Source organism: Opisthocomus hoazin, chromosome 16, assembly GCF_030867145.1.
Source record: "Opisthocomus hoazin isolate bOpiHoa1 chromosome 16, bOpiHoa1.hap1, whole genome shotgun sequence".
In the NCBI taxonomy this organism is placed as follows: domain Eukaryota; kingdom Metazoa; phylum Chordata; class Aves; order Opisthocomiformes; family Opisthocomidae; genus Opisthocomus; species Opisthocomus hoazin.
In genome coordinates, this window is record NC_134429.1 from 18,990,173 (window position 1) to 19,017,459 (window position 27,287).

At 47.4% G+C, this 27,287-nt stretch overlaps 1 protein-coding gene across 3 annotated transcripts; it reads left to right on the plus strand.

Moving 5' to 3' along the window:
* Positions 1 to 26,993, plus strand: PUSL1 (pseudouridine synthase like 1). 3 transcript variants are annotated; one of them, XR_012765721.1, is made up of 9 exons: positions 1 to 140; positions 1,430 to 1,487; positions 8,547 to 8,734; positions 13,610 to 13,759; positions 15,950 to 16,123; positions 20,825 to 20,879; positions 24,695 to 24,857; positions 25,891 to 25,980; positions 26,904 to 26,988. XR_012765721.1 is itself a non-coding variant. In XM_075437646.1 (8 exons), exons 1-8 carry the CDS (start codon positions 82 to 84, stop codon positions 26,984 to 26,986), a joined length of 930 nt encoding a protein of 309 aa, XP_075293761.1. In that variant the 5' UTR covers positions 1 to 81; the 3' UTR covers positions 26,987 to 26,993. The 3 variants fall into 3 exon arrangements, 2 of the variants coding, with proteins under 2 accessions (XP_075293761.1, XP_075293762.1); XM_075437646.1 differs by lacking the exon at positions 25,891 to 25,980 and having other exon boundaries at positions 26,904 to 26,993; XM_075437647.1 differs by lacking the exon at positions 26,904 to 26,988 and having other exon boundaries at positions 25,891 to 26,040.
* The last annotated feature ends 294 nt before the right edge of the window (positions 26,994 to 27,287 follow it).

Here is a 27,287-nt window from a genome sequence, read left to right on the forward strand (position 1 = left end):
CGGGCTGCCCCGGGCCCCGCCGCTCGCTGGGGAGGGCAGGGCCGGGCCCGCAGCCGGCCGGGCAGGCCGTAGGCGGCCGCCATGGTGTCCCCCCCAGCCCGATACCTAGTGTTCTTTCAGTACTTTGGCACTAAGTATAGGTAGGTGCCTCGGCCGCCGCCTCAGCCCCGGGCGGTGGGGTAAAGCGGGGGGGGTTGGCCATGGGTGGCGGTGGGAGAGCTTCGAGGAGGCGGCCGTGGCCCTGGTGAGGGGTAAATCCCTTGCTGGGTAGGTGAGGGCGGGCAGTGAGCCGGGCTCCGCTCTCTGCTGTCGGGTGGAAGCGTTGGGAAGGGGATGGTTTGGGCAGGAAAAGCGTAAATATTCAAGACCCGCCTGGACAAGGTCCTGTGCAGCCTGCTGTAGGTGACCCTGCTTCGGCAGGGGGGTTGGACTAGATGACCCACAGAGGTCCCTTCCAACCCCTACTATTCTGTGATTCTGTGATTCTGTAAAATGGGCAAAGGGAAAAACATCACAGAGCAGAGACGGCGGCGAAGGGGCGATGGTGGGGAGGGGGAGGCGGGTGGCTGCGTTTCCTTGGCAGTGGTTTGGTGGCCTGGCCCTGCTCGGCGGGTCGCAGCCCGGTGCTGCTCCATGGGTGTGGGTCAGACCGGCCCTGGGCTCGGGTCCTGCCGGTGGATGGCCCGGGTTGGGATTCCCCAGGCCTCGAGCAGCCCACGCATGTTGCTGTGCTTGTTCACGTGGAAAGAAAAAAGAAAAGCGTTGGGGAGAACTGGTGCAGCTCCAGCCCATGTGCCTCTCTTCGTGAGGGTTTTACAAAATAATACCATCGTAAGCCAAAACCCACACTTCTTTTGCAGCACATGGTCTGTGTGGCTGTGGGTACGGACTTAAATTACTCCGAGTAGTTACGGGTAGGTTGGGTTTAGCCTCGGGGCATATCTCTCTGCACTTCAGCAGCTTTTGCGAATGGCTGTGGCCTCTGTCGTGGGGAAGGAAGCTCATCACAAACTGTCTTCGTGGTCTTTTAGCCCCTTTGTGACATCCACAGGGCCTGCAAGAAAGTGACCTGCAAATGGCCCTGAAATAGTTTAATCTGCAAACTCCTTTCCAGTGGAATTTGTCTGCTTTGTCTTCCCAACATGTCAGCCTCCACCTGAAGGGCAAGTCCGGAGAGCCACTTTCAAAGGATGATTTTTATTCTCAGCCTCCTTTCTTGCAAATAACTGCTGCATCTGCTTTCCTGCCTGTTCACCAAAGTGGTCCCTGCAAGTTCTGTGGAAAGGTCCAGGTCGCTCAGTGGCACTCCATGGGCACTTAATGTTCAATGACCGTCCCCCGTTAACTTCTGGCTGTGTTGGGGGACTCTGTGTCAAGTCCTTGGGTCTTGACACATATCAATAACTATTGTATTTGTTTTGCTCTGCAGTGGGGTTATGGAGACTTCGAAGGATCAGTTGGCGCTTGGAGTCCAGAATTATTTGGAGGTAGGCTCTTGCTAATCGTATTGTCATTAAAATGGAACTTCTAGGGTCACATTGTTGAGCTACAGATATTATCAAGGATAAATATTATTTTTAGATTGATTGTTTTGAGTACTATAGTGTTTAGCACTACAGAAGTGTCTTTTATTGAGTGTCAAAGTGCTTTAGAAATTATGTCAGTATGTAGGTAGAAGAAACAGATCAGGTTGAAGTCAGAGACATTAAGATCATGATCCTGAAAAAGAGACGAACCCTTTAGTGAGACTTGAAATTGAGGCATCTGAGTCCAGAACTGTTGACTCCGAGAGCCCCTGCTCAGGTGCTGGCCCACCTGAAGGTACTCAAGCACCTGAGCTTCCCTAGCATGTGTGGCTTTGCCTCCGCTCATTCTTCAAACTGCTTCACTTCTGAGCAGGCTTAGGTGCTCTGCTTCTAGTTCATGTCTAAGTCCTCTGTAGATTTAGAAGCTGGATGCTGCATCCTCCCTGGAGAGGATGTCTCTGATGGAGGTTTTCAGACGCAGAACAAAGCACAGCAGGATATCCATTGTTCCAAATTAAAAAAATGCTTAGTTTCCGTTCTTCTAATATGCCGGCATAAAAAGGTGTGATCCTGATATCGCTGTTGCTCGGCGCTGCTCCCTGGGATTTCCCCGAACGCAAGTGCTGTTCGGGCTTGGAGTGAGTGTGCAGTAGGTGTGCAAAACATGCATAGTTACAGCAGCGCGTAGAAAGTGGGTCACTTGCAGAGGGTGAATGCTCAGCACACCTGGGTGTTTGTGCAGCTGAATAGTAATTTAATTACAAGCTGCTGCCGAGCTGCATTTATTTGAGCAGTGCTGGTGAATCCCCGTGTTCCTGTGCAGGGCGGGAATCCAAAGGAAGCTGCGTTATTTTTCTCTCTTGTCTTAGAAGCATCATGCAGTTTGAAATAGAGCTTGTGCCCGTTTAGAAGATGAGCGGTTGTTGGAGAGGTTGAAACCGGTTGATTTAGGTCAGATCGTGCCTTTTTGTTACTCGGGTCGGTCAGACTGTCTGACCTGGGAAGGAGGTGCGCTCACCGTGCTTGTTTGTGATAGCCTGTGCTCCGCCTGCGTTAGCTGCAGTCCCGGTGCTGCGAAGGAGCAGAGCTGTTGGGGAGCTGCTCCAGGAGCAGACTTGGTGTCCCAGCCAGCCGCTCTCTGACCGTGGCCGAGGTGTTTCCACGCCGTGCCTCGGTTTGCTGAGCGAGGGTGATAGTTCCTGCGTGCTCTTGCGAAGCAGTCTGCAGAAGTAAAGTGTGATGAATTATGGTTTGAATAAGCGTTCTCAGGGTGTATTTGCATGGCTTCTTGCCCAAGACCGTTGTGGAGAAAGTGTATAAATATTGTGCAGATCTTGAAAGAAGAGCCCCAGAGGACTTTCTATCTCATTTTTCTAATCCTCTGAACCATCCAGTGTCTCAGCCCCAGGCGCCGGACTTTGGGTGAGCCCAGCAGTTGTTTTGCATTATCTGAGTAACTTTGTTTTAATAGGCGGATGGGTAGGATGGGTGATTAATGGAGAAAAGAAGAAGAAAAAAAGAAAAAGATAAACTTATTTGGTGTTGTCTTTTCACAGTATCAGCACTTTGCTGGCCAGTTGTGGGATATGTGCTTTGTTTCATGTGGTGGTATTGATGCTGGGCACTGCTGAGCTGGGCTGTGTCTATTAGAACCACATGGGAAGTCTTAAAGCAACTTTAATAGAAAACTTCTGGGGCCTGTAGGAATTTATTTTCCTCCATTTCTGCGCAGCCTTGAACTTCACAACTTTCCAAAGCCAGAAAGGCAACTGAAGGGAAGGGCAAAATGAAATCTGCAAGGAGATCCTTATTGCATTCTAAATATGTTCAGACATTAGTTTGCAATTGCAGGCAAGCAAATAACCTGTGAGGTGTAGACCTTGTGTTTCAACAGAAGTGTAATGGACTGGTTTGTGAGCGTGTGCTGCAGCCCTCTGTGTGAGAAGGTAAAATTGCGGGACTGGGGCTGAGCAGAAGGCCTGTCTATAACCCTTTGTCACCGTAAAGCTCTGTAGCATGCCAGACATGGAAGCTTTTGTAGTTGTCAGTACTGGTGTGCAACAGAGCCCCAGGCCTGGCTGGAGGAAACAGAGGCTTGTTTTAGTTCAGGGACAGATGTAGATATTTCAAGGAGCTTTTAATGTATCTTTGAGGGGGGTGAGCTTTGCAGACAACGCTTTCTTTCTTTCTGGGAGACAACATATTTGTCTTAAAGCATTTGGAACCCCAGCTTGCTAGCAATGGGTCCAAACCAAAATTCCAGACCTTGCTTCCCCAGATGGGGAGGTTTGAGTCCTGTGACTTGGCTCCCTCCAGTTCTATGTGGAAATTTAGGAGCTGCAGGACTTCACACTCTGGTCTCAATTCTTACAAACGTCCCTACTGTAAAGAAAGATCTCGCATGTAGCACCTTTTGCTAAAGTGAGTAGCTGTTGCTTGTGCTAACAGGCACCAAATGCAAGGCCTGCTAGGATCTACAGAATTAAGCTGCCTTTCACGTTTGGGTTGAATCATCTCTTGCATGTGCTGTTTCCCGTTGTGCTGGTAGATGCTGCCCGAAACTAATCTTCCCCACACAAAGCTGTGCTTTGGCCAGCAGCCCTGTGCTAAGGCCAGATACTATTCCTCATGAAAGGAAAAGGGGGAGTAGGAGAGGAGAGGAAGAGAACATACACAAACTCCTTACTATGCAAGGCAGCATTGGTACAACCTCCTGTCCACCCCCCGCTTCCCTCCCCCCATCAAAAAAAAAAGGGAAGAGAGGAAAATGGACCCAGCGAACTGTCATCTTCAACCCTGGTGTGGATAATAATTTCAGTGGCATAGGACATTGGTTTGGAAACCCTTTTTTTCTAGCAGAAGCCACTGTCTCAGCTTTTTCTTCCTGGCTTTCACCAACTTTTATCTATTCCACTAAAAAGGAGTTAGATTTTTAATTAGTTTCAGTTGACATAGCACCCATTGAGTCAGTGAGGCTGTGATGACTTCCAACCAGAAGCTTGTGTGTTATTATTTATTGGAATGCAGCAACTTACGAATTGTGTGGCATCCTCAGCACCGCAGTGCAATCCCTTGTGTCTGTGCAACTAATGCCGTGCGTGGTGAAACCAGTAAGCAATCCAGCTGCTGTGAAAGAAATAAGCACTAATTTTTCCAAAACATTCCTAATGCACACTTTCTCTTGCACACACTCATCTACAAGTCATTTCACAGGTTCTTTTTGTGGTTCCCAGATGTTCTGTAGAGGTAGATGGCGAGTAGTAGCAGCAATCTGGACTGTGGATCCATAGCGTTCTGGCACACAGCAGTGGAAGTTTCGGTGTGATTCAAAATATGGAAGTGCTTAGTGAGTGAAACCTGTTAGCAGAACAGACCCGTTAAATGCAAGTAGTACTTTCCCCTGCATCACTGGTGTGCAGGGTGTTAGAGGTATAAACTGACACCCTGGGATGCTTGTTGCTGCTCCAGGAATACAATTGTCTGGAAAGACTTGGGAAATGAAGAGTAAATGGAAATGGACAAGATTGGGCTCAGTGAAAGGTCTCCAGCGAGTGCCAAGCCAAGATTTTGGTGTTTGTAACACCTGCTAAAGAGAAGGATATTTGCATACTCTGTAGCTTAAAGAAGGGAGCAGAGACCTGGGAACTCCGAGCACATGGGAGGACAACCCAGCTCCTTTATTCCTGTATCTTCTCTGTTGCTTTTTAGCTGGGTGCCCATGGGTAAAGTGCTTACCTCCCGCCTCAGTTTCCCCATAGGAATCCATAGATGATATCCAACAGGGCAGGGATCTGGATGAACAGCAGTAAAGGCTTTTGAGTTCCTCAGATGAAAGGACTGCTTGTTTTAGGGACTTGATTTTTATAAAAGGGCAGGAAAAACTGGTTGCTATCCAAGCAATTACTAAAATATCGTGTCTCTTTTGAAACTCAGTGTGGGTGATATTAACAGATTAAAGTATACAGGAACAGAGGAGAAAACCATCAGCTGCCTATAGCCTCAAAGGGCATCTGGATGGTACAGATAGGAGACATTTGCATAGGTGAGGGGGTCATTTCTGAATTGCCTGCATAGGAGTTCAGCAGCTCAGAAATTCTCTCTTTAAGGAGACTAATTAGGATGGGATTTAAGTGAAATATTAAAATTGAAACTGGAGGCAGCGGCTGATAGTATATTTTCAACTGCATAACTGTTGGGCTGGAGGAGGAATCCACAAACAAAGCTTTCAGCTTTCACAAGCTGAGGTTTGTTGCAGATGGTGGTCACATTCCTCCTTGGATGTCCATCACGTCCATCCTGCAGTCATCTCTCCAGAGAGGCGCGCCTGGGACAGGATCATGCTGGAGAAGGGCAGCAGTGAAAATACCATTTGTTGAACCTGTCATTCAGTCCTGCACCTTTGTGGGTTCATTGGCTGACCTGGGTGGGGGAAACAACCAGATTTGCCTTGGAGGCTGCAATCCTCTGTTCCTCTCCCATCTGCTCTCCAGTAAGGCTCAGCTCCCGCTGGCAGAGAGGAGATCCAAACGCTGTTCATATTGTCAAGCTTTGTTCAGATGCAGTGATTGAAATGGGATGCAGTGTGGGATCCAAAGGAGTGCTGCACCCAAACTCCTCCGAGCCTCTAACAAGAAGGGAGGATGTTTTCCATGTTCTCTGCTGTTCTCTCTCCCTCTAACCCCATTCCACTATGTTCCCCTGGCTGTTTTTTGCCTGATGATTAAGGAGGGGTAGAAGAGGGTGGAGGAAGGGAGGAGCCTGCAAAACCCAAACATATCTTTGCAGCAACTTTGCTTTTAAAATGCAACTTCTGCTTTAAGACAAATTGCTGAGGCACAAGCCAAGGTCTACTGCAGAAAACCAGTTAATTTCTGTCTGCTTCTCTCTGCTTAAGGGTGATAAATAAAAGATTTTCATTGTTAATTGTAACCACATGTGAACTCCAAATAGAAGGATTGGGAAGCGGAAAAGGCTAGGGTCATTTTTGTTCTGTTTCCCAGGCCTTCCCCTGCATCTCAGTTATGTTTTTTTCCTTGCCTTCATGTGCATTTTAATACTATATTTCCGAGAGCTCAGGATCCTGTCTGCTCAAATAATGGGGGTCTGGAAGGCATTTGTGAGTCAGCAGTTCAAACTTTATTGACTCTTGGTACCAAATTAAAATCTAATAAAGACCACTGCTGGGTTCACTACTTGGAAGTGGAGATGGGAAAGAGCAGGATATTTCTAGTCATTCCTCTGGTTTTCTGCTTTTTTTGTTGTTTTTCAGTCTTTCAGGTATGCTTCACTCATGCACTGTAACAAATTACATTGGGTTTTCGGTCGAAGGGCCTGTCCTCACAAAGAAAAAAGTTGTATTTTGCAGTGGTCCAGCAACCTACTTTAAAACCTTGCTGTAGGTATGACCTATGATGGTTTTAACATTGCATTAGTGAGTTATTGGAATACCAAAATTTCTGACCTACCAGTGTTTGTCCCTTACCAAACCGCCTGTGCCCCGGCTTTGCTAAACTCAGGCCAGCCTAGACAGACCCTTAAATATAGCATCTAACTAACTGTGTTAGCATCTCTTTTGTTCTCTCTCTTTAGTGTGCACATCTTGATTAAAAGACACCATATTAATGACTCATTTACCAGGGTTTGATTTACTTTCCCAGCAGGAACCTATAGTAATTCACCCAGTTGTTTTTCCAGCCCTTGGTTGGTGGGCAGAATGGAAAGGCAGGAACAAGGTGGGGACAGAAGCCAGCTGTGTGGAGAGGAACAGCTGGGAAAGGGAAACAACAATCCTAGCCATAGGTGGATTCTCCAGCACATCCTTGCCAAAATCCGTGCACAGGACCTGGAGGACCTCAGTCGCTGTCCTTCCCCTTGCGTTAAGAAGTCAGCTTGCTGCAATACAGTTTGCTGACTAATTTTTGAAGTACATCTCATCTGCAGTGTATTGGAGCCAGCCTTTTGGCTCCAATAAGCTTGAACTCTGTGATGGTGTAAATAATGTTTGTTGTTTTCTGCTTTAGTCTTGCTATGGCAGAGGTCTTAGCGCGAGACATCACCTGAATATTAAGGCCACTCTAGCTCCTGAAGAAACCAGTGCTCTCCAGGATTAGCCAAGTCCTGCGTTAACGCAACTGTGGAAGCATGGAATATAAGGAAATTCCTTCTAGTGACTGCCGGTGGCGTGTGTTTGTCCTGTGGTTATTTGTGCCTGCTGGGATAGCTCAGTGTCAGCTCCACAACTGCTGGTGTGTTTTATGAGAGCTGTGCCTTGATTCTTAGATCCATTTGCATTTCTCAGTGGACTAATAAAGGCATTACGTCAGTGCTGTGCTACTGCTTATCTGGTCCCCTGGCTCCTCCTCTGCTCTTAACAATTAATGGAAGCGTGTTGCCCTCTGTAGCCCTGCTCCCACTGTGGATGGAATAGAACTTCTGCCTGCAGCGGTGAGCCGCAGTGTTTTACGTTGTTCTGGCCTGCACTGGAAGCAAAGGATGCAGCCTGAGCTCCAGCAGGCGTCTTGGCTGGCGTCATTCAGACATCCCTGTGTGCTGTTTCCATCCTTTTAAGGCTTGGGTTCTGCAGCTTTTTAAGAGCTGCTGAAGCAATCTGAGTCCAGTTCTTAGCAGTAAATTGCAGGGATGGTGTCTGGATTTAAACATGGAATCCTCTGTCCTCTTTCCCACTCGCGCTATAATACAAAGCAAAGGATAGGAAGGTGAATGTTTTTTACTTTGTTGGCTTGGGTTACAGGGTACAACAAAGTACATGTAGGGAAGCTCACGTGGCATTTTGGATGTTCTGTTTGAGGTGATTTCAGGACAAAAGCTGAGAAGCCACTGGTGCTAGGAGAAGTTCTCCAGACAGGCTTCTCTCCACCTCTTTCTTTGCAGCCCATGGTAAGACTCCCAATTACTTCTCTGTGTGAAACAATAAGGAGACGTGTGGTTAGCAAGGAGGAGGATGTTAGCTGGCTCAAAGCGAGTCTGCTATTCATGAATCCATCTTGTGTTGGCTTTCAGAAGGCAGCGCAGAACCTGAAGCCCGTTGTTCCCATCAAGTTCCACATCTCCAGCCGAACAGATGCTGGCGTCCATGCACTCTGCAACGCTGCTCACCTTGACATCCAGAGGGCACCAGGGAAGCCAGCCTTTAATGAGAAACAGATCCTCTCCAGTCTTAATTTCCACTTGAAGGATGAGCCAATCCGGTGAGTTGGAGGCAAGTCAAAATCTTTTATTTTGCCTTTGTTGGAGGAAGGAGGAAATGCAGCAATGATCTCCCATCTTCACCCACGAGATACATTTTCCCCTGTGTTGTTTCTGTTGTTCAGAAGTCCGTGACACAACTCGCTCCAGACCTTACACTGACACAGTGTGAGTTGGGGATGGACTGAAGGGGTCACATTCTGGTCCAGTGGCCATCCCCTAGACCGTGTGCTGTGTTGGTGCAAGGAGCAGTATTAGGTGGAGGGACTCTGCCTACAGGGTTCTGCTATGTCATGTCTAGAGGGCATGTTGTCTCCAGGGAGCAAATTCCAACCTATGCTGACAGTCATGAGTGTGTGTGAGTGACGACTTGACATTAGCTGCTGTAACAAGGTACCTTGTGACTGGGATCCCACCTCTGTGCCTGCTGTAGGCCTGTCCCAAAGAAGTGTTTAGTGCCTGCAGCTCTCATGGCCTCAGGGCTGGGTTTTGCAGTGGTTTCCTGGTTCCTGGAGTTGTAGGTCAGTGATGCTTTGCATTATTAAAGTACAGTGGGACCTTTTCTCTGCAGGTTCTTGGCTCGGTCAGTGACTGGAGCAGAAGCTGCAGCAGCTGTCTCAGAGCCCGCTGCATTCTTTCACCTCTGAACAGGCACCAGGGGAGCCATCAGAGGGGGAAGAGGAAGTAAAATCCTTGGAATCTGAGCACAGGAAAGACGGCAGGAAGGCACTGAGAGCGCCTTAGTACCAGAGGCACACAGTTCCTGTTAGTGGCTGTTTATTACATTGTTTTAACTGACCTTTTTCTCTGGATGTTTACAGTTCCTTTGACAGCCCTCAGACAGGTTTGGGAAGAGCATCAGGCCACACTGCTTTTCCCCTTTGATCTGAACAGACTTCTGACTGTCCACGTTAGCTTAGCTGTTGGTGTCCCTCCACGCGACCCTCTCGCGGTGTCTTGGAGTGGGTGAGCTCAGCCTAAGGGCAGCGTGAGATGACTGTTACACTGCTTGGGTTTGGTATGGAGTGTGGCTGCTCTTAGAAATGCACGGCTGTCAGTCCCCAGAAATCTGTAAGGGAAATTCCTCTCCCCCCACACCTTATTTGCAAAAATGTGTTTTAGCAGTTTGCAGAGTTGGTTGAGTCTTCCTCTGAAAGCAGAGGTTTCACAGTGGGTGTCTGAAAGAAAAGCAAATACAGATTTCGCTGCTTTTACTAGAGAGCCCATGGACAGCCATCCAGTAACGAGTCAGATCATGCATCCCAAACTTGAGATTGAATATTAGCATGATAATATAAGATTGACTGTTTTGCATGTACAAATCCAGTTCCTTCATTGGCCTGTTAAAGTAGCAGCGAGATTCCTCTGCAGCGAGAGGCTGAACACAAAGCAAACCTCTCTCTCAAGCTGGCTAAGCTGCGTGCTTAACATCTGTGAGTTACTGTCCCTTGACAGCTTTCACCTTCTTTGACGTATGTGTGAAGAGTCTAAGGCAGCTGCCATGGGCTGGGGCTGGAGATTATTTCTTTTCAGACTGATGTGTGAATTAAAAAAAACAAGATTCTGAAATAGAATTTGACTTCTGTGGGGTTTTGGTTGTTATTTTTGCTCAGACTGAAAACTAGGTCAGAATCTATACACCCTGAAAGTCAAACACTTTCTGGATGTTCTAGCAGCAACAGGGAACACAAAGTAGGTCAGAGTTTTGATTTCCTTCCTTAAAGGACTAGAGCAGTTGTTTGGGAGTCAAAACTAGAGGCTACCACTGCAATAATCAGTCTGTTCTGTGTGTCACCAGCCACTGAATCTGAGTCTCTCTTCCCTGACTTTAGGCTTGTGTTGTCTAGCTTTAGTGGAGTAAGTTGTCCTAGAGAGCTAAAAGGACTGTTGTGACCCTGCCACATTCCATAGGAGCAGTCGTACAGACACGTGGGTATAGCTAGCTCTGTGATACCTTGACTGATCAGTCCAGGAGCAAACAGGATTGCTGCTGAAGAAGGTTTTAAGTTGGAGAGGGTCTCTGAAAGGAGGCAGCCGTGAGATCTCGCAGATGGGGAAAGTGTTTTGTCTCGCGCTAAGATCGGACAGGTACATATCAGGAGGTGATGTCTTCTGACAGAATGCAGTACAGTCCCGATGGGTTAGAGCTTGGGTCAGCTCTACTTCTCCTTCCTCCCTTGCACTGAACCTTTTAAAAACGGTTCAGCTGCTTTCCATTAAGGAGCTTGGTGATGGGCATGAGTCGAAGCTTATTCAGCAGCCATCCTCCTTCTGTAAATATGACTTTGCCAAGAAGAATTCTCTCTTAATGCTAAAGAGAAAAGTCAGCACTTTCATGTGGTTGCAAGCAGGGGGTGATGGAGAGAGGGATCTTTGTGAGAACACATTATTGTCTGTAGAGCTTGGAAGGGAAACAGGATTCCAAGCTGGCTGACTGTATCATCGGCAATAATAACCTTCTTTGTAGCAGGATGGATCTCTTCTATCAACTGATCTGTCTTTTAGATTTGCAAAGCATATTCGAAAGGATCTTGCCCACAAAGATCAGAGTGTATTTCACAGGTGGGGTAACTTTAGGAGGGCTTTGCTGTCCCTTAGGTAGGGATGGTAATACAGTAGACTCACACCTCCTATTTCTGGTTTCAGTTTTGTAAGCACAAAATAAAAGCTGTCTGAGTGACAACAAGACTGAGCTGGGATTCCTCCCACCTCCTGCAAAATGGCATTTAGTTTCTGTTGTCAGCAGAGAAAGAAGGATGTACTTCTGGAGGACATCTTTGTATCTGATATATTGCCATTTCTAGTTAGAGGTCTTCGGGCTTTTTTTCCATCAACCTCCTCTGAAATTCAGGCTCTGCTGAGAAGCTAAAAAGTGCCGTGAGTCTTTAGTTAGCAGCAGTCTTTCAAAAAATAGGATCTTAACAAGGCCTGAAATGTAGTATGTTTGAAGAGCTGCTGGAATAAATGCTGGAAAGACACTCCTAGCTAGAAAGGCTCTATGGTAGCAATTGTGTCAGCTAGGAGAGGCAGGAAAGGATGCCTGCGTTGAAGAATCATGTGAGCATAAATAGGCTGTTCTGAAAGAATCACTCTATTAGAAGGTGGTAGCAGGATCACTATTTAATAAAAATAAGATAAGTACTAACAAGAGAAGCTCAAGATAGATGAAATGCTTGTGGGGGCATGTAGACAGAGGAAAACAAATGTAATATTTATATTACTGTGTTTAGAAGAGGCTGGAGGTCCTAAGTTCAAACTCCATTGCAGGCCTGAAGGATGTAGTTTGCATTTCTACCGAGAGTTGATAGCAGTAGAGTGATCTCCTGGGCTTGTTATTGCAAATCTTTTGGAGGCCTGTGGCTCAGCTTTAATTGCGTCTTCTGTGGTCTGAGCCCTTGCATTGAAGGGATGTGAGCCAGAGGCACTTGAGCTGGCAAAACTCCCTGAAACACCAGTGTTTTTGAAGTAAATAAATAGCTTTGTCTATTATTTGGTCCCAAATGGTATCGTATTTTTTTGTGTGCCTTGGGGCCCTTCCCCTCACTATGCCAAGCTCCGAAGAAAGAAATGCGCACAGCAGGAGAAAAACCACCTTCTAGCGAGAGGTATCCTCGAAAGTAAGGCCTGCAGAGGGTTACGCCTGTGTAGTAGTGACTCCGTGCTGGATGCTCCCTGCGGTATGGTGAGTAGCCAGTACTCTGGGATAAGGGAAAATCATAGCCAGTAAAAACTGCTGCTGACACGTTTAAATCGGTGATAACACTTTAGGGGAGGTGCAGAACACAGGGAAGCTCTGCTTTCTCCCTTGTTGGAGAGAAGGGTGTTTTTCCCCGCTGACAGCCTTTGTGCCCTCCCTTCTGGCTACCAAGCTGTCTGTGTGTGATGGTTGTGGTGGCGTTGGCGTAGAGAAACAAGGCGATTTCTCCTTGCTGCTTATAGAAGAAGACAGGGGCATTGGGCTGCCTAGAAAGCTGCTTCTTGAGTTAACTGCCCAGAGTCAGTGGAAGACGAGTAGACATGAGCATTCCCAAAAGCTGTTTTCTGCACACGTGAAATGTGAGGGTTCCCAGGAGGTCTCCTGTGTGCAGTGTTCTGCTGCTTTCAGACAGACTCAGTCTGGGCGATGGTGGGATGCGCCTTTATTTTCGTTGCTGCAGCAAAGTCCTTATTTGTCTTGGGGGTTGTGGGGGGACGTGGGAGGGAGTGACCTTGTTTCAGCTATCTCCATCTGCTGCAGTGAGCTGCGTAGCCGCCTTTGAGAGGGAGCACAGAGGTATCTGTTACTGGGGGAGTCCTTCCCCCTCGTGTCTGGGACCATGGTTCTGCAAAAGCAGAAGGGCACAGTGTTTGTCAGGTGTGCTCCTCAGCTGGAGGTGGAGGGAGCCAGCTTGCTTTGGGAAGATGCTGCCTCTCACCTGAAGCGTGACGAGGAACACGGGTGCCCTCAGCCAAGTGCAATGCAGTTTGAGGGGCTGGGTGAGGTGTTTGGTTTCACCATGCAACAAAGAACACGTGCCATCCATTGCCATTCCTCAGCTGAAGGACTGATAGGCCTCATCACCTCTTGTGGTGGTGTGAGTGTCCCCAGAACGTATTGATGGATGACCCTAAGGCAGATTTGCTGTGTTTGGTGACAGGGGTGATGTCAAGGCTATTCTGCCTTCTGCCACTTGACAAGTGCCTGTCGGGTGCAAATCCTTGGCCACTGGTTAGTAAGAGGCTGTCAGGAGAGAATAATATTTAATTAATTGTAAGTGCCATTTCTCAGAGAATTCATTGCATGTTTCAGTTCCCATCTATGCGGTGACCAGGCAAAAACTTTTGAATTAGTGTGTGAAATTTCTCTCCATCTCACTCATTCTCTTCTGTCCTAACAGCATTTTGAGTGCCTATCGAGTGACCAGTAGCTTCCACGCACGCTTCTCTGCACTGTCAAGAACTTACATTTACCGGCTGTTGATGGGCTGCGCTCATTATTCTGAAATACCGGTGTTTGAAAAGGATCTCTGCTGGGCTCCTGCGGGAGGGTAAGTGTGTTCCATTAAACCTCCCTGGGGAGCTGCCTCATCAGCACTCTGGAAAGGCTTTTGGGGGAAGCGGGAGGGGGTAATTCCATGTGTGAGACCAGATTCCCTGTTGAAATCGGTGCAACTGCACTGAGTTATGGTCGCTGAGACCTGAGACTTACAGCTCTTTTTAATTGTGCTGTCAGTTGTACCGGTGATAAACACGCTTAGCGCTGCTGAAACACTCAGTGACTGTGGGTAGAGTCCATCAACAACTTTGTGTGTCCCTCCTCCTGGAAGCGATGAGCATTCCCCCAGGTGACCTTGCCAATTCGTACAGCAAACGGCTTTGGACAGCTGGCTGAAGGAACAGTGCTCTGATACGATGCAGATGGGCAGAAATGCGTCGCACGGCAGATCTCAGAGTTTTAGGTGTGACCATACAGGCAGTCAAGAAGGAAGGCTGAGATTTTTTTTTTTTCCCCTAGTCCTATTTCTGGTAGCAACTGCATGTAAATGTGCTCTCTCGTTCCCTGTCTGAGTGCTTGTATGTTTGAATAGTGAGAACCAATGACTCTGGGCAACCCTACAATAAGAAACCAGTCTATCTAGTTCATTATTCACTTGTGTTCTTGGAGTAGCCACAGAGTCATAACAAATCAGTGCTTGTTTGTGCAAGGGAAGAAAAACAAATTCAGTGCCATTTAAAAAAAATACAAACCTGAGGACATGATAAACAGTGGGTGAGGAAAAAACAAACAAACCCCAGAGGATAATTTGTTATTGTTCTTTAGTTTATGTTGTACTGAGATAGACTTACATTCAAGAAAACTGGCGTTTTCCACAACAAACAGGTTTGTAGCCAGTTGCGGTAATTTCATCACCACTATTGGAGTAACAGTTGTGGGTGATGGAAAAAAATGTAATCTCAACTGCCCTAGCAGAGGAATGAAGATGACATTGTCCTAACAAATTGCTGACTTTCTTTTCTGGGGGCTGTGGAAGGGAAAAATCAGTACAAAATTGAAAAATTAGATGTTATGTGCACAACGTGCCTTAATCTCAGGTTTTATGAAATACCACTTAATTTAGTCCAGACATTGCAGTTAGTTTTCTCAACTGCCAATACCACATGAAGGATAGGGTAAGTGGATTAGAAATTCTGAATGGGAGGTATCTTCCTAAAAGGTGGGACATTTGGACTGCTAGTAGTGGAGAAGCTCGTAGTGTTTGCACTGTTGAGCTCGTCTGGTGTATCAAATGCCTAATACACGTTGAACTTCTGTAGGCGTCTGAATTGCCAGCTCGGTGTCACCAGTGCTTCTCAGTGTGAGCGGGATTCTGTAAGTGCTAGTCATTTGTCTTGAACACAGGGAAAAAATTTAATGAAGCTGGAAAATCTCATCTTGGTTTTTTTGTGTTTGTTTTCTTCAGAAACATTTTGACTTCTGTTAAGATCTGAATAACTTAAGCCACAGATCATGCATGCTTACTAAGGCTTTTCTTAGGAGAAATTGACAAAAATAGAATAAAAATATGCATCTGTTCAGCAAATACGTCAATAAAATCTGTCTAAATTCCTTTGCTTAAGGCTATTTTGAACAGACCTAGATACTTCAAATGAAGAAACCTGAAGGATGCTTGACATTCTGAGTGTTACCCTTGGCTCATTCTTCTGCATCTCCACCTTGGGTTTACCCTGGCTTTGTCTCTGTCAGTTTGCTCACTGATTCCATTTCTGTTACTTCCTAATTTCATCTTCAGGCTGTTGCAAATCTAAGGTTTGGAAAACCGTCATAGTGCTTGATATTTTCTTACCTGGCAGCATCTTTTTTAGTTTATAAGATCCGGATACTGGAAAGGATTTTAATTTTCTTGCCCTATGCTCTAGCCACCAATTTCAGTAGAGTTATTTGAATTGAACTGTTCTGAGAAGCACAGCAGGATAAAGGTTTGTGTAAAAGCATGTGCCTTGCCAACCCCTCATCTTGCCTGGAGTTTTGAATACCTTCATGTCACTTGGCATCTTGGTTTGTGGTTTGGGCCATTACAAGACAAACTCCATCTTGCAGAATGTGTTTCCACAATGCTGCGATGTTAAATCTGCGTGCCGGGTTTAAGCTTCTCATCAATTAATTGGACTTTGACCCACCTAACATGCTTGGTCCCACCTGATGCCCCTTTCCTTTTGCTCTGCATGTTTTATTTCAGCTACCTGAACGTGCCTGCCATGCAGGATGCAGCACAGTTCCTGCTGGGAACCCATGACTTCAGCACCTTTCGCTCACTTAACTCTGAAACATGTTTTCGGTCTCCGGTCAGAACCATCCTCGAGGCAGACATCCGACCCTCTTCTGGTTTCCTGTCCCACCACTATGAGCACAGGTGAGAGCCTCGATGCTTGGCTGAGGAGCTGCTCTGATCCGCTCCTGCTTGCTGTGTCTGAAAAGCTGCTTTCCAGCACTGCTTTGAAAGCTGACCTCCTGTTTGCTGTGCATTGCCTTCACAGCCCCGTGATGGTCTCAGCAGGGTTTTGCCTAGTGACAGCTTGGAAAGGACGTTTCTTGCCCTCTCCTCCCCAGTGTCCTCAGGGAGAAAGATGAGCAGGCATGAGGGCAGGGAAACTGGTCCAGTTTTTTGTGCATTAAAAGGGAGGATGTTATAAAACTAGTGTATAGAATCAGGCACAGAGCAATTCCTATGAGGTGCTTCCAGCATTTACACACATTTTGGTTGCTAAAGACCAGCTCTGCCAGGGGATGGGATGGTTTTTTCCCTCCTGCTGCTGTCCTAGCTTTGCCTAAAGGCTGCAAATAGGAGGGAAAGAACCGCACCCAACAGCTGGGTCACTGCTGTAGCTGGGCAGATCTGCTCAGTTCACACCGGTAACTCCTGCTGTCTTCCCCGGGGTGCTGGGAAGGGAAAGTCCGGTGTTGCTCAGTCGTTACATAAACAAGAGATTGTTGAGTGTCAGGTTCTTTCAGGACCAGGTCTTGCAAGTATTGAAATGAAGTGGCTGGATGTATTCTCTCTCTAGCAGAAACTGAAGTTTTTTCCCAGAAAGATCATGGGTATGTATGATCTGAACATGGCTTCTTTCACAGAGAAGTGGCTGTTGTGTTTCAGCTCGAAAGCAAACCTTGCTGTTGCCTGTTTCCAAACCATGTTTTCTGAATTTCTGATTAGGAGAGAACCCTCTTCTCTGTAGTTTTCCCCAACGACCCTCCATTGGATTTGAATAACTGCTGAGCTGTCTGTAACAGTAAGTGCCATGCTCCAAGCTTCGGAGCGTTGCTGCAGTTTGCAAATAGCCTGCTGTTTCTTTCCCCATGTTGTAGAATGGCGTATTTTGCCAGCAGTACTGTAAGACAAAAACTGAAAGGGAGCTGCAAAAACAGAGATCTCTGTATGCTCTGAGTAACCCTGGTCTTTCAGTTCCTCCCAGTTCCTCCCGTCTTCTCCGATTCCTGCTTTTCCTGCTCACGGTTGGTGCCTGTCAATGCTCAGCCATGATAGAAAGAGCCACCCAGTTGGGTATGGCACTTCCACTGCTACTCTCTGGACGTGGGCACTTAGTGCCAGATGTAAATGCTTACTTCCCGCCTTCTTGCAGCTAAGAAACACCGTCCCCATGGGAAAAGGAAGGGTGGAGAGGAAAATGGGTGCTGTCTGTTGTGTGGCTGCGTTCCTGCTGTCTGGTATTGGGTTGCCACTGCTGAGTGGAGAGCTTGGCCTCCCTCTGTCAAGTGTGGTTATGCTTAAGGACACAAGTAACAGTGAAATGCTTCATCCACAAGATTATCTTGTCCTTTGTGGTGAGTAGCACTGTAAGTGGCAGAGTCCTGAGCTAACCTGAAAATAACCGTTAATGGTCTTGCCTAGATCACCTGTGAGTGCATACAGGCCAGGTTACCTTCCAAATCCAGACCTGCTGTTGTTAGTTGACTGATCTCTGAGATTTAAGACAGATCAGCTCTCTTTTTATGTTTTTGATTTTAATTTAAAAAAGGAATTTGCCATTTCTTGCATAGCTTGCTGCATAAACCCATCCTACACGAGGCCAAAAACAGCTCATGAGAGAGAGTAAACCTAAAAACTGGATCAAAAGCATCAAGTTAGTTGCTGGTGGAGTATTTTTGCTTTTGGTGACACATGCATCCAAACTTGTGTTTTGTAGCAAGTTGTTTTTATAATGTGTCGATATTAATTGATTTAATGAATGTTTAGCTGAAGGAGATGGCTTTGACAAGCCTAGTTTCAATGCATTTAAGTGGTATTTAACTCTCAGAATACTTTGTTAGTAATAACCACAACCATGAGTTTTCTGATCTAGAGAAAAAAGTTGTGGGGTTTGGGTCTTTGTGACGGGCTAGGTGGTGTTGGAGTTTTTTTGTTTGTTTGTTTGTTCAGGTTTTTTTTAATTACAGTGTCCTAGTTACTTTTAATCCGTAAAACTCTCCCTATGGGAACAGTTGCAGTCGTGGAGCTTGGTGTTTGTTTGCCCATTCTGCAAATAAGACAGCAAATATGCCTGAAGTGCATGTGTATTTCTTCTGTGTAGCAGCAGAATAAACTGTTCCTGCAGTGAAGGGGCTGGGATAGCGGTAAAAGCTTATAAATAGATTAAAAAAAAAAAAAAATTAGCCTAATCTAAGGAGGCTTATTTTCTGTTTCAGAGGAAGGAATCCATAGAATGATAAACCAGGGTCTCTTAGTCAAATAATGCAGCCTTTCTGTCTGATTCTTTCCTGCCTTTCTCAACTTAAACCAATCTTCTGAATTGACCGCTTGTCTGTTTAAAAGGCTAACTGTTGGAAGGATTCCTTCCGTCAAACTCGGTTGCTCAGCAACAGTGGAAGTGGAGTCAGTGTCCCATCCATACCAAATGCTTCTGAATGCTAAGGAAGTGTTCAGAGGCTCAGCCCCATCGCTTGTTCCTGGGGAGTGATCGCTCTGTCACCTGTTTTCTAGCTGAATCTGTATCATTCATTGCGAGGTGCTGGCTTCTGCTGCCAAGTGGGAAAAGACAGCTGGATCTTTTGTTGGTAAGCAAAACTATCTGCGAGATTGACAAGAAAAACAAAGTTTCCCTCTTAAAGAAATGCATCTTGTTCTCTTTCAAAGTTTACAAGATTTTTTCCTAAGTATCTCAACCCATCTTTTGTAGCTTGACATATCTTGTCAAGACAACCAAGACAGGAGAATCCTGGCTGGAGAAGGTGCATCCAGTTTGGTGAGAGGGGGATTTGTTGCTATTCAAAAAAATTCTCTTGTGCTTAGAGCTGAGCTGAATGATGACCTCGACGTGCTGGGTGTTAGCACGTGTGTGTAGCAGTGCACGTGTCCGTGTGCCATGTGCACTGAGCAGAGCAGACCATACGTAAGCGATAGAAACACTGTCATTTCCTGACAGAAAGAGGAATCCGGGGGCAGGAGCCGCCTTTGCAAATGCCAACATAACACGACAGGGAGGGCTAAAAGCAGTAACTTATCTGTAAATCCAGTGAGAAAACAGCTTGTGGCTGCTCTCTACGGTGACTGTTTCACAGTTTCTCTTCCTGCGAGCCCTGCCCTGTTGCCCTGTGTGGGCTGGTGAACCCCATTGTCCCCTGCTTCACCCTTCTTCCAGGGCTCCCAAGAGCCATCTCCTCTCCCAGGGAGTGGGCAGCCCCTTCCTCCATGCTCAGGTGTTTCCAGCAAACCCATCTGAACCCCCAGGCAGAGAAGGTGCAGCTGAGCTTTTCTCACACCTGATCCAAATCTCCGTAGCCCGGGGAGTTACCGGGCTCATTTCTAGGGAGGCGAGGAGAGGGTTTGCATGCAAGTGTCTCCTTTTCTGGATTATGGAAGGTAAGCTTTGTCTCTTTTTGCTGTAGGAGTGCTGGGGGGTATAAGGAGCACTTGTAAACTGTTAGTGAGTTTATATTTTATTGTTGTTTTATGGTTACGTTTATCCAAGTGACTTCTAGGATTGCTTGGTAGCATGGAAGTTTGGGGATGCAGGTCCTGAAGTGAAAATCTGCTCGTTTTTGTGCTCTGTTGGTGTATCTGATGTATGATACACATGTGTGCTTATGGTTTTATATATATATAATATGCATATCAGATTTTTTTTGTTTGTAGGAAGGAAATGCTCATATAGGTTCTTCCCTGCAGGACTGTTCCTGAGAATGGCTTTGTATTGGGTTTTAGTGTTAGGGCTGCTACTGGGACATCAGCAAAGACACAAAAATATTTAGAAAGCAACTTGTAAAGATTTAGCAGAGGATGCAAGTGTCAGTGAAGTGTTGGAGTAGCTAGCCTCAGTAGAGTGCTGGTAAGGAATATTGGTTACTACCCTAAAACTTTCTGGAAAATGGTATCTATATGAACAGACAGATGCAGTGAGGGGAAAGGATGTCTTTCTGCACAGCAGCATCCATCCATCCCCAAATATTGATCTGCCGTTTCCTGCTCTGCTCGCTCTTGGCCTGGAGTGCTTCCTTGTCTGCCGCTGCCTGCGTTCTGACGCTGCAGCTGGATTCCCCAGGCGTGCTGCTGTCCCGGCTTGCTTGTCCTGGCCTTTCCAGCAGCACGTGGATGTCGCAGCGGGCATTGCTGAGTGTGGAAATTCATTCTGCAATGCCTGCAAGGACCATGTGACTCTCTCACGCCAGCTCCACATGAAATGGTAGAGTTGCTTTGCTGTGGTTGATTGTTTCTTCTGTTCTCCAGGAGGCATTAGATTGCGTTCCTCAAATCACTAGTGCCTGAGCCGACTTCCGAGTTGCACCTTGTTTTGTGTTGCCCTTTCCCTATTATTTGAATGCTTATATGCTTAGGTGTAAGGCAGCAGGAAGATCAAGCTCCATAAAACTAGGTACATACAAAATGGGCAGAAATTGTTTCACCCCAGAAAATGTCTGCAGCTGAGCAGCAAATGAGCAGCCAGGTGTTTGAAAGCTCATGGTGCTGTTTCAGGTTAATTGGGGACTGTGCAGCTTCTTATGAATTCTACTTGCATTCACCTGTGATTCATACTTCTCTTGTGGGTAGAAGAGCCATTTGAAATGTGATTTTAAATGCTTTTTTTGTTCCTTTCCTTAGGGGACTGCAGTTTCTGGAGGTGAAGTTCAGGAGCAGATCATTTCTTTACCGACAGGTACTGTTTGGTGGTGTATTCAGCACACGCTTTGCCTCCAGGAACCAAAGTGTCGCTGTCACTATAACTATTGATCAGTTTAGCAATGTTGTGTCGCTGTGTAGTGCCATCTCTGTTACAGAGCTGGTGGAACACCTGTGTGACACACGCGGGGACCTAGCATCAGGGAGGTAAGGTTCTGTATTCTTTATCTGATCCGGTAGAACCAGAATCTCTCACATTTGTGTCCAAAATGAATGTCCAAAGTCACAGAATCGTGTGGGAGGATGGAAAGTTTTGTTTTCCACAATCTTTGTCCTTGCAGTCTGAGTGGTAAAAACCAACAGACACATGTTCTCGCTCTGCTGAATGGCATTGGGCCCAGCAAAAACTGTCTGGAATTTTACTTTCTGGCTTTGGAGCAGTAAGTAACTCTGTGTTGCACAAAGGAGAGATGGGAAGACCTGATTCAGCTATGCAGGCACGACTGCAGGATCTTTCCCTCTTCCATGCTGTCTAGTCTCCGCTGGGTTTTCTTTGAAATGACTCCAGTGGGGTTTTTGCTCCTGTCGCCAGGGGAGATGGTTCTCTCCGCAGCTTAATGGATCACCTCATTAGGAGAGAGTTGGCTGCTCTCAGTCTGCCTATCCTGGCCATGGTCACCCTCTGGAGACAGAGAACAGGCAAGAGAGGGCTTGTTATTCGGAGGAGAGAGGGGGTGTTTTGTGGGAACAGCAAGCAGCTATTTTTTATTCTATTTTGACAAACCAAATTTGTTTTTATCCTGTGCCAAGTAATGCTCTGTAAGCTCTCTGACAGTGGGTGTCTGGATATGAGCAAGGGAAGAACAACAATAGGCTCGAGAAGGGCTTGATATACAGCAGGGATTTGCTTCATCAGATGCTTTTGTGACAAGGAGAAAATGCTGGTAACCCGTTTAGTGCGTTAGAATGGAAATGCTTCTTAGTGACACTGTGCAGAGAGAACAGTTACCTGTATTACTGAGCTCAGCCTAATGCCCTTCCTGGACCTGGTTTGCAGCAGCTGCCGTGAAGCGAGCTGGCAGGCTGTGGTGAAGCAGGAACAGGCTGTGCACGCCGAACTTGCCCTTTTCTACCTGAGCATCTGCTCTGCCCTCATCATAAAGAGGAGACTAGACTGGATGGACCTCTGCTCTCACCTCATGTAGCTGCTATGAGAACCATTGACATCTGGATGTTTTTATTAGAGAAAAGGGTTGAACAGCCGCAGAAACTGTGTAGATATTTTTGCTGAGTAGCATGCAGAAGGGGGCAGACACCAAGCACATGGCTTTCAGATGCGTGCCATTAGTCTGCATTTAGGCTAGCTAACTCCAAGAGTGGAGACGTGAAAGCTAAAGCCACAGCATGCAATGACCTCTAGTGAGGGGTGGATGGAATAACAGATGTGAAGGATCTGTGCTGCTTCTCTGTGCCGTCTGCTCAAAGGCAGGCTGTTGGCACTCCACAGTGCAGTTTAAGATCAGAGGACACAGGGAGAGACAGCACTTGCCTTGGGGTAAAAATACCTTGGCTTGTTGGAGCTTTCTCCTTAACGGTGATAAACATGGCCAGGTTGCTCAGTGGGCTTTGGTTTATTCTTTTGTAAATGTTAGTGGATCAGAAACTCAGACCGCTGCTTCGTTACAGCACTACGTTTCAGTTTTTGGAGAGCCTGGTATGCTTTGAAAGGTCACAAATAGAATGAATGTTTATTTAGCCCAGATGACTGATCGTGCCTGCGCAAGTGAGATTGTCCTCTCTGATTCACCTTCTCATGCTGCTGCCAGAACACACGGGCCGGTACTGCTGTTGCCTGTAGAATTTGAGGCTGGAGGACAGTTTTCTCCAGTGTGGATAGAGAGCAGTGACTGGGAAATGGTGAAAGTGCTGTGGCAAGGGCTGAGTTTCAGTGTGGCTCCTGAGCCTGATTCTTATCTGACAGAGAAAATCTGTGGCATGTTCTCTTAGGCCGTGCGAGCTCTCCTGTGACAATGACTACAGGCAAGCCCAGGCAGAGGGAAGGGGTTCAGCTCTTGCCTGGCTGGACACCACCGGGCTGGTTCCGTTCATCACGCTGTGCCATTTCTTTCCTCTCGGAGATGCAGTTCTCCCAACGGGACTATCCGTGCAAGCCTGTTTGCTCCGGTGGCTCTGGGACAGGGCTTAGCTTTCCTTGAGCTTTATCTCTTGCCGAACAAAAGCTTGAACAGGACTGCCCTTCTCTTTTTCCTTTGTTCCCCCAGGGAAAGAGATGTTTCCCTGAGCCATCCCCAGACCCATCCCCAGAAGTTTCTTTCACAAGCCTGCTTGATGCCCTTGGGCAGCAGATAATTTGCTCGCATACGAGTCTCTGGGCAAAGGTCTCTCCAGCAGTGCCTTTCTGGAGGTTCTTCTGGCACAGCTTGAGGGGCTCTTACTTATGAGTTATTCCTCGACAGCAGCTTCGTGAGGCTGCCTTGGCTAAGAGTACGGCTGTGCCAGGAGGATTAGCGGTCGGTACTCTGCCTGCAGCACTGGAGAGCACCGTGGCCGCCACACAGGGCTGCGATAGCTAGCTAGTCATGGGGAAGTGGCATTTGGTGTGCAGGTGGCATGGGCAGCTGCAAGTCTTGGCCCTCCTGGAATGGCACGTCTTCTGGGGATGCAGAAGGAAAGGGTGTTTTTTAGCTAAGAGGATGCTGAAGGGTGAGGGGTGTTGACGCAGGAGGTGAGCACTGCGGTGTGACATTTGCGCTAACCCACCAGGTCTGGAATTGCTGAGCGTGGAGGGAGGGAGGGAAGGGAAGGTGTGACATGCAGAGGTGTTTGAAATACCACTTTGCTGCACTGGGGGGGTGTCTGGCGGGCTGTCCTACTTGTTTTTTTTTTTCCCTCTTACTTTTTTGGCTTTCTGAGAGAGAAGCAAGTCTCTGTGTAGTCCCCCACCTGGGAACAGTGTTGCTTATGTATTAAGAACCACCGGTGAGCTCAGCTGTCCCAGCAACCCCGTGAGCTTCCTGCCGCAGAGGGATGTGTGGGTGCTGCTGCTGTTTCTGAAACAGAAACCATCATCTGCTCAGCTTTCTTCCCACAAGTGATGGCAAGAAGCCTTGCTCCATGGCAGTGCTGTGTGGCTGGAAAGCATGGTGTTACATGTCCTTATCTCATTCTTCCTAATGTATTCAGTTGTAAGGAGGGAACGCTTAAAGGAAGCAGGGTGGTTTTGTCAGTTCTTTTCCCTTCCCTACCACTAGCTTTGGTCACTAGAAGATGCTCTGCCACTGCACGTTGCAGACAAGCGTAGCTGCTGCGTGTTGTCACGTCACCCCGGTCAGCGCAGAAGCTGGGCAGTGGCAGTGATAATTAAAAACAGGGGCCTTTTTCTGCATTGCTCTCCTACCGTTAGCTCAGTGTAACTATAAACATTAGGTGGTACCAGCTTTGGAGCAGCCAGTGTCTGTAAAGTACGCACCCAGCTTCAGAAAAATGCCGTTACTTGGAAGAACTTAGCTGTAAGAAAGATTCACTAAAAGAGAATCGGTTCTGTTTTAACCAAAACCAGGGCATCTGGGAACTGTGGGTTTAATGATAATGACGTACCTCTACTGGGGAGCAGGCTGGTATCAAGAAATCATGGAGACAGCGTTGTTTCCCGAGTGAGAGGCGCTGAACTCTCTGATTAGGTTTCTAGCTTGACTTGCCATCAGCAGTGACCGTGGGCTGTTACGCAGCTCAGTGCTGCCGATAGCACGAGTGCAGGACTCCGGACAGGACTTCCTAATCTCCTTAAGTTTTACAAGGGCAGCTCCAAAGCTGTGTTCTCTGTTTTTCCAGGTCCGAAGAATGGTTGGGGCTCTAGTTGCGGTTGGCCAGGGAAAGTTAACGCCTCGCCACATAAAGGAGTTACTGGAGATAAAAGATGCACGAGCTTTTCCACCAAACGCCATGGCTCCGCCATCTGGACTCTTTCTAAAATCAGTGGAATATAACGAAGCAGGTAGGTGAATGCAGGGAAGGGCATCCTTTTTGTAGGAGTCGGATCTGGTACTGAGGGGAGCGGTGACACCCACAGCCTTCCTTTACGAGCCGCCTGCCCTACGGCTCGCAGCTCTGTTCATCGCCACCCACATCACAGTGAATGCCCCGGGGGCAGAGGTGTTTCCAGCAGTTGGTATGGAAAAAATTGTGTATTTTTTTTCCTGTTAGATTCGCTCCTCTTACTTGCAGAGTAGTAAAAGAGAAATTGCGTTGACAGTGACTTTGAGATCTCACATGAATGATGCTTTCAGTTCTCATAAATCCTGGTTCTAACCCTGTATAAAGACCAAATCGTCTGCGGTGTCTGGGTGCCTACAGATCCATTTCTGTTTGCTCGCTTCTCCCTTGGTATCTACAAGAGGATTCTACAGACTGGAGGACGGAGAGCAGATCATCCCTTTGCTTATGTGGTGGCTCTCTTAATTTAACAGCATCTGATGTAAACTATTAACTTTTTTAGCTTAATAAAAAAAAAAGGGGGGGGGGCGGCAAATTTTCAGAAGATGGCAAATGGATAATCATGCAAGTTTGACGTCCCTGCTTAGGGGCAGCAGGTATTTAAAACAGCGAGGATTAATCTGTCTCTGATCAATCCATTGCCTGTGAAATGTGGGTGCAAAGGACTCTCCACCGCACTGCAGACCTTCTCCCGGCTGCCTCGTCTCGGCCAGACCGCAGACCTGCAGCTGGGTTGGAACACGCTGTCTCCCGCCGCAGCGGTGCACGCCGGGGCTTAAGGAGGCAACAAGGAGCAGTGCGAGGAGCTCGAATGTAGCTCTGAGCACCTGGCCTGGCCTGGCCTTGAGCAGGCAGCTGCTGCTTGGTTTGGCCCTCTGCAGTGGTGCTTTTCCTAGCAGTGCTGGCTGTGGAGCTGTCTGCCAGTGGGGAGGGAGCCCAGGCAGGAAATGAAGATCGCAGGTTTTAAGTACTTCCAGGTGGTTTCAGTGCCATCTTTTTCCCTAAATCAGTGTTTTCTTTTTTTCCCCTCTCAGATTTAGACACTGCAGTTGCCCCAGAAGAATAGCAGCTCTGTGAGGTTCAGCCGTGTCCGAAGGGACTGTTGTTGTGGAGATGTGATGGAGGTTTGCCAGGCGCTCTTCACACAATACACAGTCTTGTCCCAATAAAAATCATTGACTGTGGCTGCAGGCATCTTCCTATCATTTGTTCTTGCCCTCGGAGACTGCCAAGGGGAAAGGAAGAACAATTCCGTGCTGCTTTCAGATAACTGCTTTTTTTTCTTTTTTTTCTGAAATTCTGGTGTCTGCCTCACCCAGGAGGGTGAAGGAGTTGGTGCTTGGGCTTTTTGTACGGCGTGTTGTGGGGTTTTTTCCTTCTGTGGTGTGTGTGTGGGAGGGCTACAGGTTTAGAATGGAGGAGAACGTAGCATTTCCTCTCTGCCCCTCTCCATAACCCTGCCTTTGTACGGTACAGTGCAAGGACAGCTGTCAAATGCAGTGACTTACAGAAACAGCCCTTGAAAGTACTCGCCCGTTCCTCTCCTCATCCACAGCCACTCTCTTGCTGGACTGCGGTGGCTTTTACGTTACCCTGTTCCCTGGTACAACGTCATCTGTTGCACTCAGGATGTGCCAGGTCACAGAGCACAGTTCCTTTGAGGTTGCTTCAAACCTGTTTTCACGCTCACAGCCTGGGCTCATAGCACAGAAGCAGCTACACGTGGGTGTCAGCCTGGCCGTGACAGGAAGCGCTCCGGCGGTGGAGGCTCCGTAGCCAGGACGTGGCTGCCACGCTCTTGCTGGGCTCCGGCGGTTGTTGGGGCGGCGTGCTGGGGTCCCGGGGATGCAAGGGCGTGTGAATCGTAGCGCAGAGCAGGGAGCACAGAGAACTTGTTTCTTTTTGCCTTTTTTATTTAAAACCACTCTAACCTCTGGTTTGGGCTCCTTGCCCAAGCAATAAAATACACATTGGGTAACTTGTGGGGTTTTTATCTCATGAATGACACCAGAATCTCTGTCTGTTTTGATTCTAAAATGACTATTAGAGTGCCAGGTTACAGCAAAGAGGATGAAAATTTTGACAAAACCTGAGTTAAGCACTCCTGCAGTGGAAGCAATGTGCTGCTGAGATGCCTGGTACCACCACAATTAACTTCCCCCTTGTCCACGAGCGGAGGAGAATTACGGAGAACGCTGGTTTGTCAGAGCGGGCAGCCCACTTGATCTGGTAAGAGGATGTTCTCCGTTACGTGGCAATTCCAAGTGATACAGACTGTCGCATTCAGCTAAAGAAAGGGAGAACCTGAATAACCTCCTGAGAGACTGTGGGGCTGCCACTCCCTGTTGGCGTGGTGCAGAGCCGCAGGGTGGGCAGAGGGGGAGGCAGCAGTTCGTTTGCCCTCTCTTAAGGCCACCCTTGCTTTGGCAGT

What these genes read in the sequence shown, in the direction of transcription:
- PUSL1 (XM_075437646.1), top strand. Translation starts at nt 82, where the DNA reads ATGGTGTCCCCCCCAGCCCGATACCTAGTGTTCTTTCAGTACTTTGGC. An exon ending in TTGAAGGATGAGCCAATCCG is followed by an intron (nt 8,735 to 13,609) that starts GTGAGTTGGAGG and finishes CTGTCCTAACAG; the next exon opens with CATTTTGAGTGCCTATCGAG. An exon ending in AGTGGAATATAACGAAGCAG is followed by an intron (nt 24,858 to 26,903) that starts GTAGGTGAATGC and finishes AATGACTATTAG; the next exon opens with AGTGCCAGGTTACAGCAAAG.